At 33.7% G+C, this 14,894-nt stretch overlaps 1 protein-coding gene across 1 annotated transcript; it reads left to right on the forward strand.

Annotated features, from left to right (window-relative positions):
* The first annotated feature begins 1,112 nt into the window (after positions 1 to 1,112).
* Positions 1,113 to 12,706, forward strand: LOC136818130 (3-hydroxyacyl-CoA dehydrogenase type-2-like). The gene is made up of 4 exons (XM_067074488.1): positions 1,113 to 1,421; positions 9,666 to 9,827; positions 10,524 to 10,761; positions 12,339 to 12,706. The coding sequence occupies exons 1-4, from the start codon at positions 1,242 to 1,244 to the stop codon at positions 12,527 to 12,529; spliced, it is 771 nt and encodes a 256-aa protein (XP_066930589.1). The 5' UTR covers positions 1,113 to 1,241; the 3' UTR covers positions 12,530 to 12,706.
* The last annotated feature ends 2,188 nt before the right edge of the window (positions 12,707 to 14,894 follow it).

Raw genomic sequence — 14,894 nt, forward strand, 5'->3', positions numbered from 1 at the left:
CTTTTTAGAACTTTTAGCAATAGTATGATTTTGTTACTGCAACAATAGATAGTTCTTACTTCCTCAAAATGCGTAATATTTTTTTCGATGTTTAAAGGAATTCAGTTTCTGAAGTTTCTTGCTTTCAAGCTTAACAAGTTTTCTAATATCTTTTGGCCTCGATTTAAGAATTCTTTTAAACCTGGTTCTGATAAAAAATAAAAATTATGATAGAAGGCTGCGAAAGGAGGATCAAGAAGATCATACTTTCCGACATAACAACCCGAAACACTTTGCAAATTACTTCAATATAATTCATACGGGAATACCGTAGTTAATTACACCTGAGTTGGTAATTAATTACAAATTGAGTCGGTAACACCGTCATGACCTGTTAAAATTGTTGCACTAATTATATCCCTGTTAAGATAGCCCCGAACAATAAGAAAAACATATTTCAGAAAAGTCTACATCATAAAATACGAAAGCAGACTTTAATTTGGATTGATCTTCAACCAAATCTTTCTGCTGAAAATAAAGTATATGCTTTTGTGAAATTAAACATGAACTCTTTGTCCTATCCGTTTCACAAAATTTTAATTGAGAAATTTCTCTAAACGAAATGAAACGAAATAGAAAAAACTTAGAGATAATATTAGATAATTATCTCTAAATTAGAGCTAATTATGCATTTCGTTTGAGCTTCGTTTGAGCTTCGTTTTAATTCGTTTCATGAAACAATTTGAAACGAAAAAATTGAAACAATATTTGGAGACGCTCCCTAAGCTAAATAAAACGCGTACATAAATGCAGTTTTTTTATTCTTCACTTAAAAATACGAGACCACGTTCAACAAAAAAGGGTCTAAGTCTAGTAGTAAGCGAGAGATCATTATTTGTTTGTACAATTTTATGCCTAATTTTATTCTCACCGCAGGTGGCTAAGAGTGTAAGCGTGGAATGCGTAAACCGTAAAGCGGTCAAGACCTGTTTGGAGGTTAATCCGCACCGGAATATCAGATAGCTTAGCAATTTACCCTACATCTTTTGTTCACTACGCGCGGTTGAATTGGAGAGTCTCATGTTTAGATCAGCTCACCGCTGAACGTTAGCATTAGGAATTTATTTTATTTTAGGTCATTGTTTAGGTTCAAAGTCCAATTCTACTGTAAACACGTCAAGTCTCCTTTTCCAAATCATCAGCGTGAAAGGACGACACTTGACACTTCATCCACACCTCCCTCTCTCTCTCCAACATAAGAGATGGCTGCTGCACGAAAGATTTGTGCTTATGTGACTGGTGGAGCTTCAGGATTAGGAAGAGCTACTGTCGAACGTCTTGCAAAGCGAGGAGCAAATGTTATAATTGCTGATCTTCCCCAAAGTAATGGCCAACAAGTAGCCAATGATCTTGGACCAAATGTTCTATTTCACCCAACAAATGTAAGTATTTTTTGGAAGACTGTTTGATCCTTTATGGCGCGCGGAAGCGCCAATAAATACTACTTTGTTTAAAACGAAATTATGTCATTTAAACCGATACTTTCTCATTTAAAAAGAAACTATGTTTCATTCAGGGGATACTATTTCCCTTAAAAAGAAACTATCTATCTATCTATATATTTCATACTAAAAGGTCCTAGGACCCATTATCCGTACATTAATCCGTACATCCGTACATCCGTACTAAGTTCATTTCAGGAGAAACTATCTCATTTAAAACGAAACTATCTCGTTTAAAACGAAACTATTTCATTTAAAAGGAAACTATCTCATTTAAAAGGAAACTATCTCATTTAAAAGGAAACTATCTCATTTAAAAGGAAACTATCTCATTTAAAAGGAAACTATCTCATTTAAAAGGAAACTATCTCATTTAAAAGGAAACTATATCTCATTTAAAAGGAAACTATCTCATTTAAAAGGAAACTATCTCATTTAAAAGGAAACTATCTCATTTAAAAGGAAACTATCTCATTTAAAAGGAAACTATCTCATTTAAAAGGAAACTATATCTCATTTAAAAGGAAACTATCTCATTTAAAAGGAAACTATATCTCATTTAAAAGGAAACTATATCTCATTTAAAAGGAAACTATATCTCATTTAAAAGGAAACTATATCTCATTTAAAAGGAAACTATATCTCATTTAAAAGGAAACTATATCTCATTTAAAAGGAAACTATCTCATTTAAAAGGAAACTATATCTCATTTAAAAGGAAACTATATCTCATTTAAAAGGAAACTATATCTCATTTAAAAGGAAACTATATCTCATTTAAAAGGAAACTATATCTCATTTAAAAGGAAACTATCTCATTTAAAAGGAAACTATCTCATTTATTTAAAAGGAAACTATCTCATTTAAAAGGAAACTATCTCATTTAAAAGGAAACTATCTCATTTAAAAGGAAACTATCTCATTTAAAAGGAAACTATCTCATTTAAAAGGAAACTATCTCATTTAAAAGGAAACTATCTCTTAAAAGGAAACTATCTCATTTAAAAGGAAACTATTCATTTAAAAGGAAACTATCTCATTTAAAAGGAACTATTCTCATTTAAAAGGAAACTATATCTCATTTAAAAGGAAACTATATCTCATTAAAAGGAAACTATATCTCATTTAAAAGGAAACTATATCTCATTTAAAAGGAAACTATATCTCATTTAAAAAGGAAACTATATCTCATTTAAAAGGAAACTATCTCATTTAAAAGGAAACTATATCTCATTTAAAGGAAACTATATCTCATTAAAAGGAAACTATATCTAGGAAACTATCTCATTTAAAAGGAAACTATATCTCATTTAAAAGGAAACTATATCTCATTAAAAGGAACTACTATTTAAGGAAACTCATTTAAAAGGAAACTATCTCATTTAAAAGGAAACTATCTCATTTAAAAGGAAACTATCTCATTAAAAGGAAACATATCTATTTAAAGGAAACTATCTCATTTAAAAGGAAACTATATCTCATTTAAAAGGAAACTATCTCATTAAAAGGAACTATATATTTAAAAGGAAACTATATCTCATTTAAAAGGAAACTATATCTCATTAAAAGGAAAACTATATCTCATTTAAAAGGAAACTATATCTCATTTAAAAGGAAACTATATCTCATTTAAAAGGAAACTATCTCATTTAAAAGGAAACTATCTCATTTAAAAGGAAACTATCTCATTTAAAAGGAAACTATATCTCATTTAAAAGGAAACTATATCTCATTTAAAAGGAAACTATATCTCATTTAAAAGGAAACTATATCTCATTTAAAAGGAAACTATATCTCATTTAAAAGGAAACTATCTCATTTAAAACGAAACTTTCTCATTTAAAAAGAAACTAACGTATTCATTTAACTGAAACTATCTCAGTTCGTCGGAAACTTACGTCGAGAAAAGGCGAGTTACAGTAAACAAGTTATAAATACGGTTTTATAAAAAAACCAAGTAAGGAAGAGTGCTTTCTCTTCTTTCTCTGAAGTAGCCAAAAAGTCAAAATTTTAATGAGCCATTTCATTTAGTCACGTGGGTCGCGTTTTACTGTCTGGTCCGTATTTTACCTAAATTGGTTACTGAAGAATCACCTGTCCACCCGAGGTGGGGAGTGGTACATAGGCAAAATGGATGCTGGGTATGTACTCAAGCCCCCGGGGGAGGGGGGTACCCCTCCATTTGCCTAAGTACCCCCCTCCCCCGGGGGCTACCTTTTTTGGACTTCCAAAGTCCCGCTAAGGGTCGGAAAATCAGAAAATCAAATTTCAGTCCCACTAAGGGTCGGGAAAAAAGCAAAAATTTCAACTTTTTACTCCCTGAAAGATCGAAATTTGATCAAAATTGGTCAAATTTGTCCCGCAAAGGGTCGTAAAATTCCCAAAATTTTCCTTTGATTTCTCCTTTTTAGTCCCAGTAAGGGTCCAAAGTTTGAAAGTCTGGCGGCACCCCCCTCCTGTCAGCTTGCAGCCCTAGAACCCCCGGGCTTGAGCCCCCTCCTCGCCCAAATGCACGAATGGTCCAGCCCTATTTTGAAAAAGGGTTGTTTGTTGAAAAGGAGGAATAGACACTTGGAAGAAATAGCCTCTTTGTCTAGTTCTTAAAAAAGTAGGCTTTTTTCTTCTAAACTCGAGTTACAACTCTTCCTTACTCAGCTTTTTGATAAAACAGTATTTATAACTTGTTTACTGTAACTCGTCTTTTCTGGATGTAAATTTCCGATGAACTCGTTTTAAAATGATATTTTCTTTTTAAACAAGATAGTTTCTTTTTAAATGAGATAGTTTCGTTTTAAATGAGATAGTTTCGTTTTAAATGAGATAGTTTCTTTTTAAGTGAGATAGTATCCGCTGAATGAAAGATAGTTTCTTTTTAAATGAGATAGTTTCGTTTTAAATGAGATAGTTTCTTTTTAAGTGAGATAGTATCCGCTGAATGAAAGATAGTTTCTTTTTAACAACATAGTTTCGTTTTAAACAATATAGTATTTATTGGCGCTTTCGCGCGCCATAATCCTTGACAAATTCATTCATTGAAATAGACCTTTTTAATTTACCATCTGCCATATTTTGGATAATATGCCAAAATACAGGAACGAAAAAGCTGTGTGGTGGGATTTAGTTGGATAATAATATGATGACATCATGGCAGGGCTGCAAATAAGCGTCTGTCATCGGTCAATGTCCGACTGAAAAAGCTAGTTGACCGACTGAAAATCTTTTGTGTCGGTCATGATGTCCGAATGAAAAAACGAAAAAATTATTAACTTGAGAGTTGAAAATAAATCTCTTACACCCCTGTCTCTTACTTAGCCTATTCTTTTAATACTCGCTTCCTTTGTAGCTTTCAGGGTGTTTCTAAGTTAACTTTTATCGACTTGCTTTCTTCGTTACTTTCTTTGTTTCTAAAATCACTTTTATCAACCCGCTTTCTTTGTAACTCTTTTAAGGGTGTTTCTAAATTACTTTTGTCAACTTGCTTTCTTCGTAACCTTCTTTGTTTCTAGGATCACTTTTATCGACTCGCTTTCTTCGTAACTTTCAAGTGTGTTTCTAAGATCACTTTTATCAATTATTCACTTTCTTCATAACTTTCAAGAGTGTTTCTAATTTAACTTTTATCAACTCGCTTTCTTCTTAACTTTTTAAGAGTGTTTCTAAGTTAACTTTTATCAACTTGCTTTCTTCGTAACTTCCAAAGGTGTTTCTAAGATCGCTTTTATCGAATCAATTTCTCTGTTATATACAGTAACAAACTGTTTAAAGGTAACTTTTATTTTTCCTACTCGCTTTCTCCGTAACTTTAAAAAAAAATATACACTGAATGACCGACAGGATTTTGAGTTTGACCGACAGGATTTCATTTCTGTCGGACATGATGTCCGATTGACTAAAAATATTTATTTGCAGCCCTGCATGGGAAACATATGCAAGTTTATACAAAGATTAGAAAGCCAGCAAGAGATATTCAAAATAATTTCTAGAAGCTCATTAAAACAATAAAACAATAAAAGATCAAACATGATAATTCAGAAAGAAATACCGTCAACTGCTCTAACTTGGGACTGTCTGACAAAACATGGGACGGCAATTCAGCCACCATTTCACCGAACCTCCAAAGTCATTTGATTTGAGGTAATGAACGGCAGTTAGGGAAACCATCCAGGATCCTGTCATTCTATAAGCCAGCAAAAACTAAATGATATGACACTTGTAAACTTAAGTTTATTACCATGTCACATCGAAAACAACCAAAAACATTGCTACTTCCCAAAGCCGGAGACCAAAACAAATTATCTTTCAAGATAGATCTTTTTTTAAAGAGGCAGCCATGTTGAATAATTATGTACTCCAGCATAAAAACAATGATACAGCCATGCATAATCACTGTATCATGCATATTTTAAAGATTATGCATGGCTGTATCATTGTTTTTATGCTGGAGTACATAATTATTCAACATGGCTGCCTCTTTAAAAAAAGGTCTATTATGGTGCCCTTTTGAATCTATTGTTAAGGCCATCTAAAATGGTGGAAAGAGTCGCGGAAAAAATGCGCTGGATAATTTTCATTATAAATGTTTGGTCAAGCATTGCTGAAAGTTTGAAAAAGTTTTTCCGACGGAAAAAAATTTCAGCCAATTAAAAGCACAGTGTGCTTATACTTACTTTGTTTGCTACATCGTCTAGGCTAAAAAAAGTGAGAAAAGACACGAACGCCATTTTTTAATGAGTGTTGTTATGATTTTTTTGATTGCGGCCGCGTACAGGAACTCGCCAAATGTTCTTAACTGAACGACGTATTAAAAAAATAAACTATTTCTCTTTCGTACCGAGTAGGCTTTTAAATCGAAATATGAAAAAAATCTGTAGTGCGTGAAACACATGCGAGTGTCTGCAACGAAGAAGAACAAATTAGTGACAAAACAATTGAGAGTTTGACGTCCCTCGCGTGGCAAGTTACACACTCGTTAGTTGTTATTCCCATCGGGCGATAGGCGGTTAGGCCACGGGCGTTCTCTAATTCTCCAATCGGCGTCCGGTCATTTTTAATGAAAACAAAAAGTTAAAAAGGGCGCACTATCAGTGAAAGTTGATTGTGGCATGTTATGACAGAAAGTGTGGTTGATAAACTTGGTGGAGTTATCAAAACAAATTTGTTGTCAAAGAGATTTAACAGTTATGCGAGTTATATAATGAAAATACAGGCCAGATATCATACGGTTCCATGTTTCAACCAACCGTCCCAAGTTGGAGCAGTTGACGGTACTTACAAAAAATTAAAAACACTTTATAGAAATCTGCTCTTGGATATAGCATTTTCTGTTTCAAATTTCAACATTTCTATGTCTGCAAACCTCGGAAATTAAACTTTTAAAGGCCAGACTGCCTCAGAAATTTTACTCTTTACGGGCTGGGTAGGTCAGAAATTCTGTTATAACTTTAAAATTCAAATCACCTCGGAATTTCCATGTCGCTGGGCCCCATTGAACTCAATTGAGGGACAAATTCTGGAATGGCCCAATGTATGCCATTAAAAAATCCACAAAAGAAAAGACAGACTATACACACCAAACTTTTCAAAACACGCAATTAATTGAAAGCAGTAATTATGACGTCATACTTTCTTCCTGTGCAAGAAAACATAAACCCACGTTTTGATATACAAAGTCCAGTGTAACACATTCAGTTAATGGAAGTACCTCAATTATTAGCATGTTCAAAGTTCACAATAACAACTTTTTTTTATTACGGAAACCAAACGACAAGTGAGAAAGAGTCATAAAACTAAAAGTCAGCGCTCCGTGGATGTAAGGTATATAGTTTATGAAATTGTTAAGATAAAAATGACATACTTTTTAACAACTTTTTTCTTTGAAGCCTCCTCGTAGGAGAATGTGTCTTTCTATGAGGAATTTTATAGCAGATTAAAAAGACTATCAGAAAACGAAAGCTTCTTCATTTTTCATTTTCGCATTTATGGGGAAGAATGAAATTTTCGGAAGATGCTTTATTCGATATGAGGATTCCCATTTTTGTAAGATGGCAATTCCCCATGGTTGCAAAATGGTGGCTATGGGTAATTCCTTTGTTCTTTTGCTATTTATTTTCTTTTGTTCTATGTGATGGTAAAGGCGCTTCACAAATCGAAGTACTTCCACTTTTTTCTATTTCTTTATTACCTACCTTTGTACCTCTTTTTGGCTTTTGCTTGAACAGCTCATCCAACTCGTTGAGTCCGATGCTTCGACATTTCCTTGAGGCTGTTGGAGTCAGCTTGCCTAAGGTTAAAATAGTGGGCAAGCAGAGGTTCGTCCGGAACAGTTGTGAGGAAGGTGTCTAAGTGTTTTTTGAATACTTCTTTGGGGAAGTTTGTCAAATCTCTTATTGGTCTGGGAAGGGTGTTGAATAATCGAGGGCCTTCTTGGGAAAGACTTCCCCTCCAGATATTTTTGTGTTTGATATTGACAGCTTTTAGATTGCAAAGTCTCCCCAATTTCTGATTTATATGGCCACTTTCGTCATAATCAAAATTCGGGACGTTGCCTTCAATGACGTTCCAGGTATAAATTATTTGATACCGCTCTCTCCGTCTTTCAAGGCTATACAGTTTTAATGATTTGAGTTTTTCCCAATAATTGAGATGTCTGAGGGATGGAATTCCATGTAAGAATGATTTCTGAACTTCTTTCAGTTGCTGGACAAGACCACGCTTCCAGGGAGACCAGAGTTGAGAGCAATAGTCCAAATGAGGGATGGCTAGTGCTTTTCATAAAGTTAACATGGTTTCAATTTCCCTTGATTTGAATGTGCGGTATATCCATGCACTTATATTTTTTAATTTTTTGATTTGTTCTTGGATATGTTTCTCATAAGTCAACTGAGTGTCTAGGGTGACTCCAAGGTCTTTAACTTCGTCTTTATTTTCGATCAACGTTGCTGTGTAGCGAGAACTTTGCTTCAGAGCGTCGTTTTTCCCATAGGCAAGGTGCTCAAATTTAAGACCATTCAGCTGCATGTTGTTGTCTTCTGTCCACTTATAGACAGTGTCTAGATCATTTTGTAGATGATAAACATCCTCCAGTTTGGATATTTCTTTCATCAAACGAGTGTCGTCAGCAAACGATGCCAAAATAGAATGAAGGATGTTGTTATCGATATCTTGAATCATGATCAGGAACAATAGTGAAGCATGAACTTTTTACAAGTTATTTTCGCTAATGGAACAAAAAATAGATAAATGAAAAAATATTAAGTAATTTAAAGACTATAAAACAACTATATTAATAAATTTCTATATGTACAATTTAAAAAAAATATAAAATAAAATATGCTTTAAATTCATTTTAATTAAAATATCTAAAGGCAAAAGTCTAAGATCAACATAAGCTAGATTTAAGCAGATTTGCGAAGTTTAGTAGTGTATCGAAGCTGAATATGATTTCTCGGGATTGAACTAAAGATGTGAAATTTGATATCGCTCTGGAAGATACAGTAAATTATATAGACATACTATAAATAAGTATAGATTAGAATTAAACATTTATTTGTCAACAAGTAAAAAAATACATTACTGTCAGATTCACCTGATAGATTATCAAATGTAAAATGATTAACTTAATCAGTCTACAATTACCTTATTTTGGGGGTATTTAGAGGTATAATTTCCAAGGCCTGCTAATTATTATGCCCCCTGTTTAGACTTTTCCAAACACTGGAATAACTAATTTTTGAAGGTTAAAAAAAAACTAATTATGCAAGGAGAATACTCTTGATGAGTAAATAATAAAAGATTCTTGGAATATTTTTCATTGTATCTACCGGGCGACCCACGAAAAAGTTCAGACGTTTTCCGACGTCTTGAGGCCGAACAAATATAATTTGATACCCCTTTTTTACGTGTTTTTTACACTTTCCGTAAAGTGAATTTTGACTTTAAAAGCTCATAAGCAGAGAACAAGTCGGTCAAATTTAAAAAGTGATAGCTCAAATTTTAAGTTAGGATATCTACTTTCTAAATATCAAAACTCCAAGCACTTTGGGACATTTGTTCGGCCTCAAGACGTCGGGAAACGTCTGAACTTTTTCGTGGGTCACCCGGTAGAATTTAAAGGCTTTGCTTGTATGCATTATTATCGATTGGATACTTTTATGTTTAATTTATTTTCTTTCGTTTTATTAAAAGGTCACCAGTGCAGAAAATGTCAAAGCAGGTGTTCATATGGCCAAAGAAAAGTTTGGTGAACTCAATGCCTTGGTAAACTGCGCTGGAATTGGTATTGCTGTCACAACTTTAGACAAAAAGGGAGCTGCTCACCCCTTAGATTTGTTCGAAAAAGTTATCAATGTAAGTTATTAATATTTTTGGACTTGAATACAGCATTTGTTGTGTGGGCAGGTGTGGGACTGTCCAGGGATTTTGAGTTACACGTAGTTTTAACAACTTTCCAAAAATATAATTCAAAAGAATTGCATGTTGCAGCTGTGAACTATAACTTGATTAAGATTAAAAATGATTGCATACATAACAGAAACTGGGGATGTGAAAGCCGAAAGGGTCATAGTTTTGGCCTTTAGGGGGAGGGTTCAAAATTTCTCAAAGGGTTTTGAGAAACCAATCCACTTTCTTAGAAAGTTCCAATCCAAAGGACCAAAAAAGCAAAATCTCCTTCCTCAAAATTGTTCAGACTGAATATCTATCTAACAGTTCCAAACATATCAAAAGATTCTCACCAAGGTTCGATTTTTATTTTTTTTGTTTGAACATTCCCGTCACCCCTTAAATATCGTAAATGAGTTTAGTATATTCCCTTGTATTCCCTTGTATATATCAACTACTTAAAGGAATCTCCAAATTACAAAAATATTTGATTTATCCCATTCCATGAAAATAGCATAATCATGTTTGGGGATCAAAAATATTTAGCCAAAGCTGATGATAAAAGTTTACTTTTTTCGACTAGAATCCATGACCATAATGACCAGGGAATTTATGTTTTTCAAAAAATTTTCTTTGACTAACTAATCTTTTCAATTTTATAAGGTCAATTTGGTTGGTTCATTCAACTGCATTCGTATCTTGGCTGAAGAGATGGCAACCAATGAGCCAGATGTGGACGGGGGTCGTGGTGTTATGATCAACACTGCAAGTTGTGCTGCATTTGAAGGGCAAAGAGGACAAGCTGCTTATTCTGCCTCAAAAGGTGGTATTGTTGGAATGACTATCCCTATCGCTCGTGATTTAGCTAAGCATGGAATTCGTGTTAACACAATTGCACCAGGTAAATTCCATATAAATGATTTAGCCCTTTTTCTTAGACCACACTATTTAGTGGATGTAGCCTATCGTCGACGAACCTTCAATTGATATTTATACAACATCTTCACATTTTGGCTACAAAAAAAACAGGATATTTTGGTAGAGTTTTTTAACCTGTTCAACTCACAACTTACCTTCATAATTGTTACTGGTTTTTTAAATGATAATAATCCTTCAAAGTTTGGCCTATGTATGGCTCGCTTGTCCTGAAAAAGGGGAGTGAGTTCTCGCTTAAGTTGGCTAGTATCATGGATTTATTATAGAGACTCTGGATAAACATCGAATGAAACGGTGGAGAGCAAAGTATTGTCTTTCTATTGTTTCAGAAAACAATCATTGTACAGGCTTTGTCTGCAAAGAACAACTGTCATGGCGGCTCTTTCTAAAAAGTTCTTTAACTTTTTCTGATCGTACTTTTGCTGGCTAAAAGTTTGAAAATAAAATGCTAGAATACCAAGCGAATACATTTATGAAATCTGGTGTGAGAAAAACATCATCAGACGAGTAAAATCAAACAAAATGCTTATAATGACACGAAATTTTGAATTGGGAATATCTTTCCAATATTTCTCCGAGAAGAGCTAAGATTGACATATATTAGACGTGATTCTCATAGCTCCACTGTGGTATGAAAATCTTTTGGTGGCACGTGGTGGCACGGTGGATTTTTTGAGGTTGAAGTTTAAAAATTTCTGGTGTCAATATTCAATTTCTTATACATAGCATGTTTTTGCATCTTTCTCGAAATTTAAAACGTCTTAGCGGCGTATAATTAGTAATTAACTAGATGAGTTTGAATCTCGGGGGAGAACTTAAAGTCTCATTTGGGAATTGGATAAGTGTATTTTGATGAGAAATGCAATTAAAATGCTACGAAAAATCATTTAATGGGGGAAGGAGGGTGAACAATAATGTCATTACTGCAGACAAGGCTTGTACATGAGAAATTGGTAAAAATCAGCCCGTTGTTTACCAGTGTCTACAGGGTGTCCCTAATTAAAGTATCGAGTTTGAACATGCGATTGAGTAGAAAAGTTTGTGTGTGTTATCGCTAAAATATAAGAACGTTCTCCATCACACAGGCTTATTACAAAAGGTAGTTACAACGTGTAAATTAATCGTAATGACAAAGAAAAAAGAGGGAGAGCTTAAAATACAATTTTGTGAACACACATATAAAACTTTCTACTCATAGTTGTGTTTCGACTCGATACTTTAATTAGGGACACCCTGTATAATAATTCCATGCTAGTATCTAGAAGATCATTTCGCCAAAGTCATTTTTTACGACATTATGACGTCAGATGACGTCTTGAAAATAGGGTACCGCCATGATTCAACTCGCTAAAAATCAAATGCGTGTGTTCAATTAACAAAATCTTTTGATGAAAAATGTTTGTTTTGTTCCTTTAAATTTTATTGGTCGAAAGGTAATCAACATGACTCTCGATGGCGAAGAATGGTGGAACTTTTTTTAGTGATAAGTCCTTGAAGATAAATAAATTCTCAATATTCCATACTTTCTCTTCTTCCATATAGGTTTGTTCTTGACACCTCTGTTGGAATCACTCCCTGACAAAGTACAAAACGCGTTAGCCAAAACCGTTCCTTTCCCTCAACGTCTTGGACATCCTGATGAATTTGCACAGATGGCCGAACAAATCATCGACAACCGAATGATGAATGGATCCACTGTTCGTTTGGATGGAGCCATTAGAATGCAACCTTGAACATAACAAAACGTCTAAAACATCATTTACATAATGATGACATGTTATTATTTTTTAACCTTTTTTTCTTTTTGATTTTTCTATTTTCTGGACAAAATAATAATTTTGGAATAAATTTTTAGTGAAGATAACATAATTTAAAAACAATCAAAATCGAAATAGATATAAAGAAAATAACCTTCTTTCATTCACTTTCTTCACCCCGAAAGCTTTCTAATAAGGCAAATAAATCCGTTCTCAATTCGTTTGAATAAATTCTGTCAAATTATACACGATTATGTGGATATAAGCATCATTGTTTTTATTTCTGCTAACTCACTAATCAATGAAAAAGACAATACTCCAATTTCGAAAGAACTACAATCCCCCTCGAAATATATTGAGATTTTTGTGTATTTTAACGTTTTTCAGAATTTAAAGTTCGGGCGAGAATTGCTATTTTAGCACTTCCACTTTCTTCCATTGAATGTTTCGATTTTAGAGGGGTTTGGTGGCTTCTAGGCTATATTCCAAGCCTCATTCGAGCAAATTTGAGCTTTTAAATCCTGAGATCGTAAGCTCCTAAGTCTTAAGTCTCATGTTAAAACTCAGAGTTAAAACTCTACTTTCCAACTGTAGTTTAAGGCGCCTAAAAATCAATTGTGGTGTTCAAAATTACACCGGGAACTCCCCTTTGTCTTAAATATTTCTTGAAGGATTGTAGCGGTAAAACTGCATATTATCAGTGGTGGCCTGGCTGGGGGTTCAGGGTGTGCACTGCACACCCAAGACAGAACTGAGAGGGGCGCCAAAAGAGCTATTCAAGGGGGTGTCAAAATTCAATCGATGTTTAATTGAGCGATTTAGCGCCCTTCCATTATCTAACGATCGTTTAGCGCCCCTTAGAAAATACAATGTTGATTTTTTTAGCCTACGGCGCTTCGTTTTATTTTGCGCTCTTGCATGATTTGCTCTTGATTTTTTCATCAGTCGGAAACGACCATCATTATTAATTAGCGAAAAGCAAAAGCAAGAGGAGTGTTGTGCATCTACCAGGGGTTCAAGAGGGTGCTTATCCTTCCCCAAAATGAGAGATTGCCAAAAAGATCGAAACTTGTTGCTACTCACTGTAGTTTTTGTATCTTTAGTAACTTTCTCTTTTTAGGGGTTCTTTTAAGCTGTTTGACTTTTCTTACACCATGAAAATTTTGCTTTCGGAGCCAAAATTTAAAACAAGCGGTTTTTTTATTTTTGTGCCCCTTATTCTAGCCAACTTTTGAATTTTTTGGGACTTCTTTTAGCCATTGAGCTTTAATAGAGCAGCAGGTAATTTTTCTGAGAAATTTTTCTAAAACAAAAATATTCATCAAACCACCTTACTAGTTACAAAACTTCGATTTCAATTTGATTAATCCAATTTGAGTCCAATTTGAGGGGATTCATTTTTGGTGCTTAGATTTAGATGATTTTTGACAGATTCAAAGGTGAAAATTGAAAAATTTTCCGTCGGCGCAAACCATGGTTGCGCCTACGCAAATTTTTTTTCCGTGAACGGACGGAAGTATCTTCGACAGTCAGAAGTATCATCTTTTGACGACAATATTCGTAAATTTCCAAAAAATGTTTTAACCTCTACCCCACCCATATTCAATTTTTTTCTGGAAGAGCCCAAGCTGCATCGAAATACAACGGCGTGGTTTAAACAAGGTGATCATAAAATTCTTGTGTACTTGAAAAAACATGGTGCTTAAAAAGTTACAATAAGAAAAAGACAATAGTTTTCGATTTCCATTGTTTATTTGTGTTTCTATTCTGTTTTTACATTTTCAATCTGCATTTAAATATTCTACAAAGGAAATAAAATCTATTGATGTTATTTTATTGGAAAGAACTAAAATCCTCTAGAAAAACTCTAATCCGCGTATCTTAAAATCCAAGAGCTACATGATAATATACAACTTCATCAAAATTGAAAGTCCATTTCCAATTAGCAGACAGTCGAATTTCAAATTTTTAGATAGATTTCAAAAGAGAACTAATTCGTTGGAAAGATAATCGTGTCAATCAATGATGGGTCAAATCAGAGACTTTAATTAAGCACAAAAAACTTGTGGTTATTTTGAATTTTCAAAATCTTCTTGAATTTAATTTCATTCGCAATTATCTTTTCAACGATTATGAAATCATTACTGCAATTCTCTAAATTTATCAAAATATTTTAGAATCTTATACCAGGATGAGTTGAAACGGGTCAAGGTGGACTGTGTTACGACCTTTCTGACTAAGATTGTATTCATAATATTTTCAATTAGCTGATCCATTGCCGCCTAATGTTTTAAAAATATATTTTCACTATAAAACAATTTATATTATAATTCAATATTAG

The sequence above is a fragment of the Clytia hemisphaerica genome, unplaced genomic scaffold (genome assembly GCF_902728285.1).
Source record: "Clytia hemisphaerica strain Z4C2 unplaced genomic scaffold, Clytia hemisphaerica genome assembly, whole genome shotgun sequence".
Lineage (NCBI taxonomy): Eukaryota > Metazoa > Cnidaria > Hydrozoa > Leptothecata > Clytiidae > Clytia > Clytia hemisphaerica.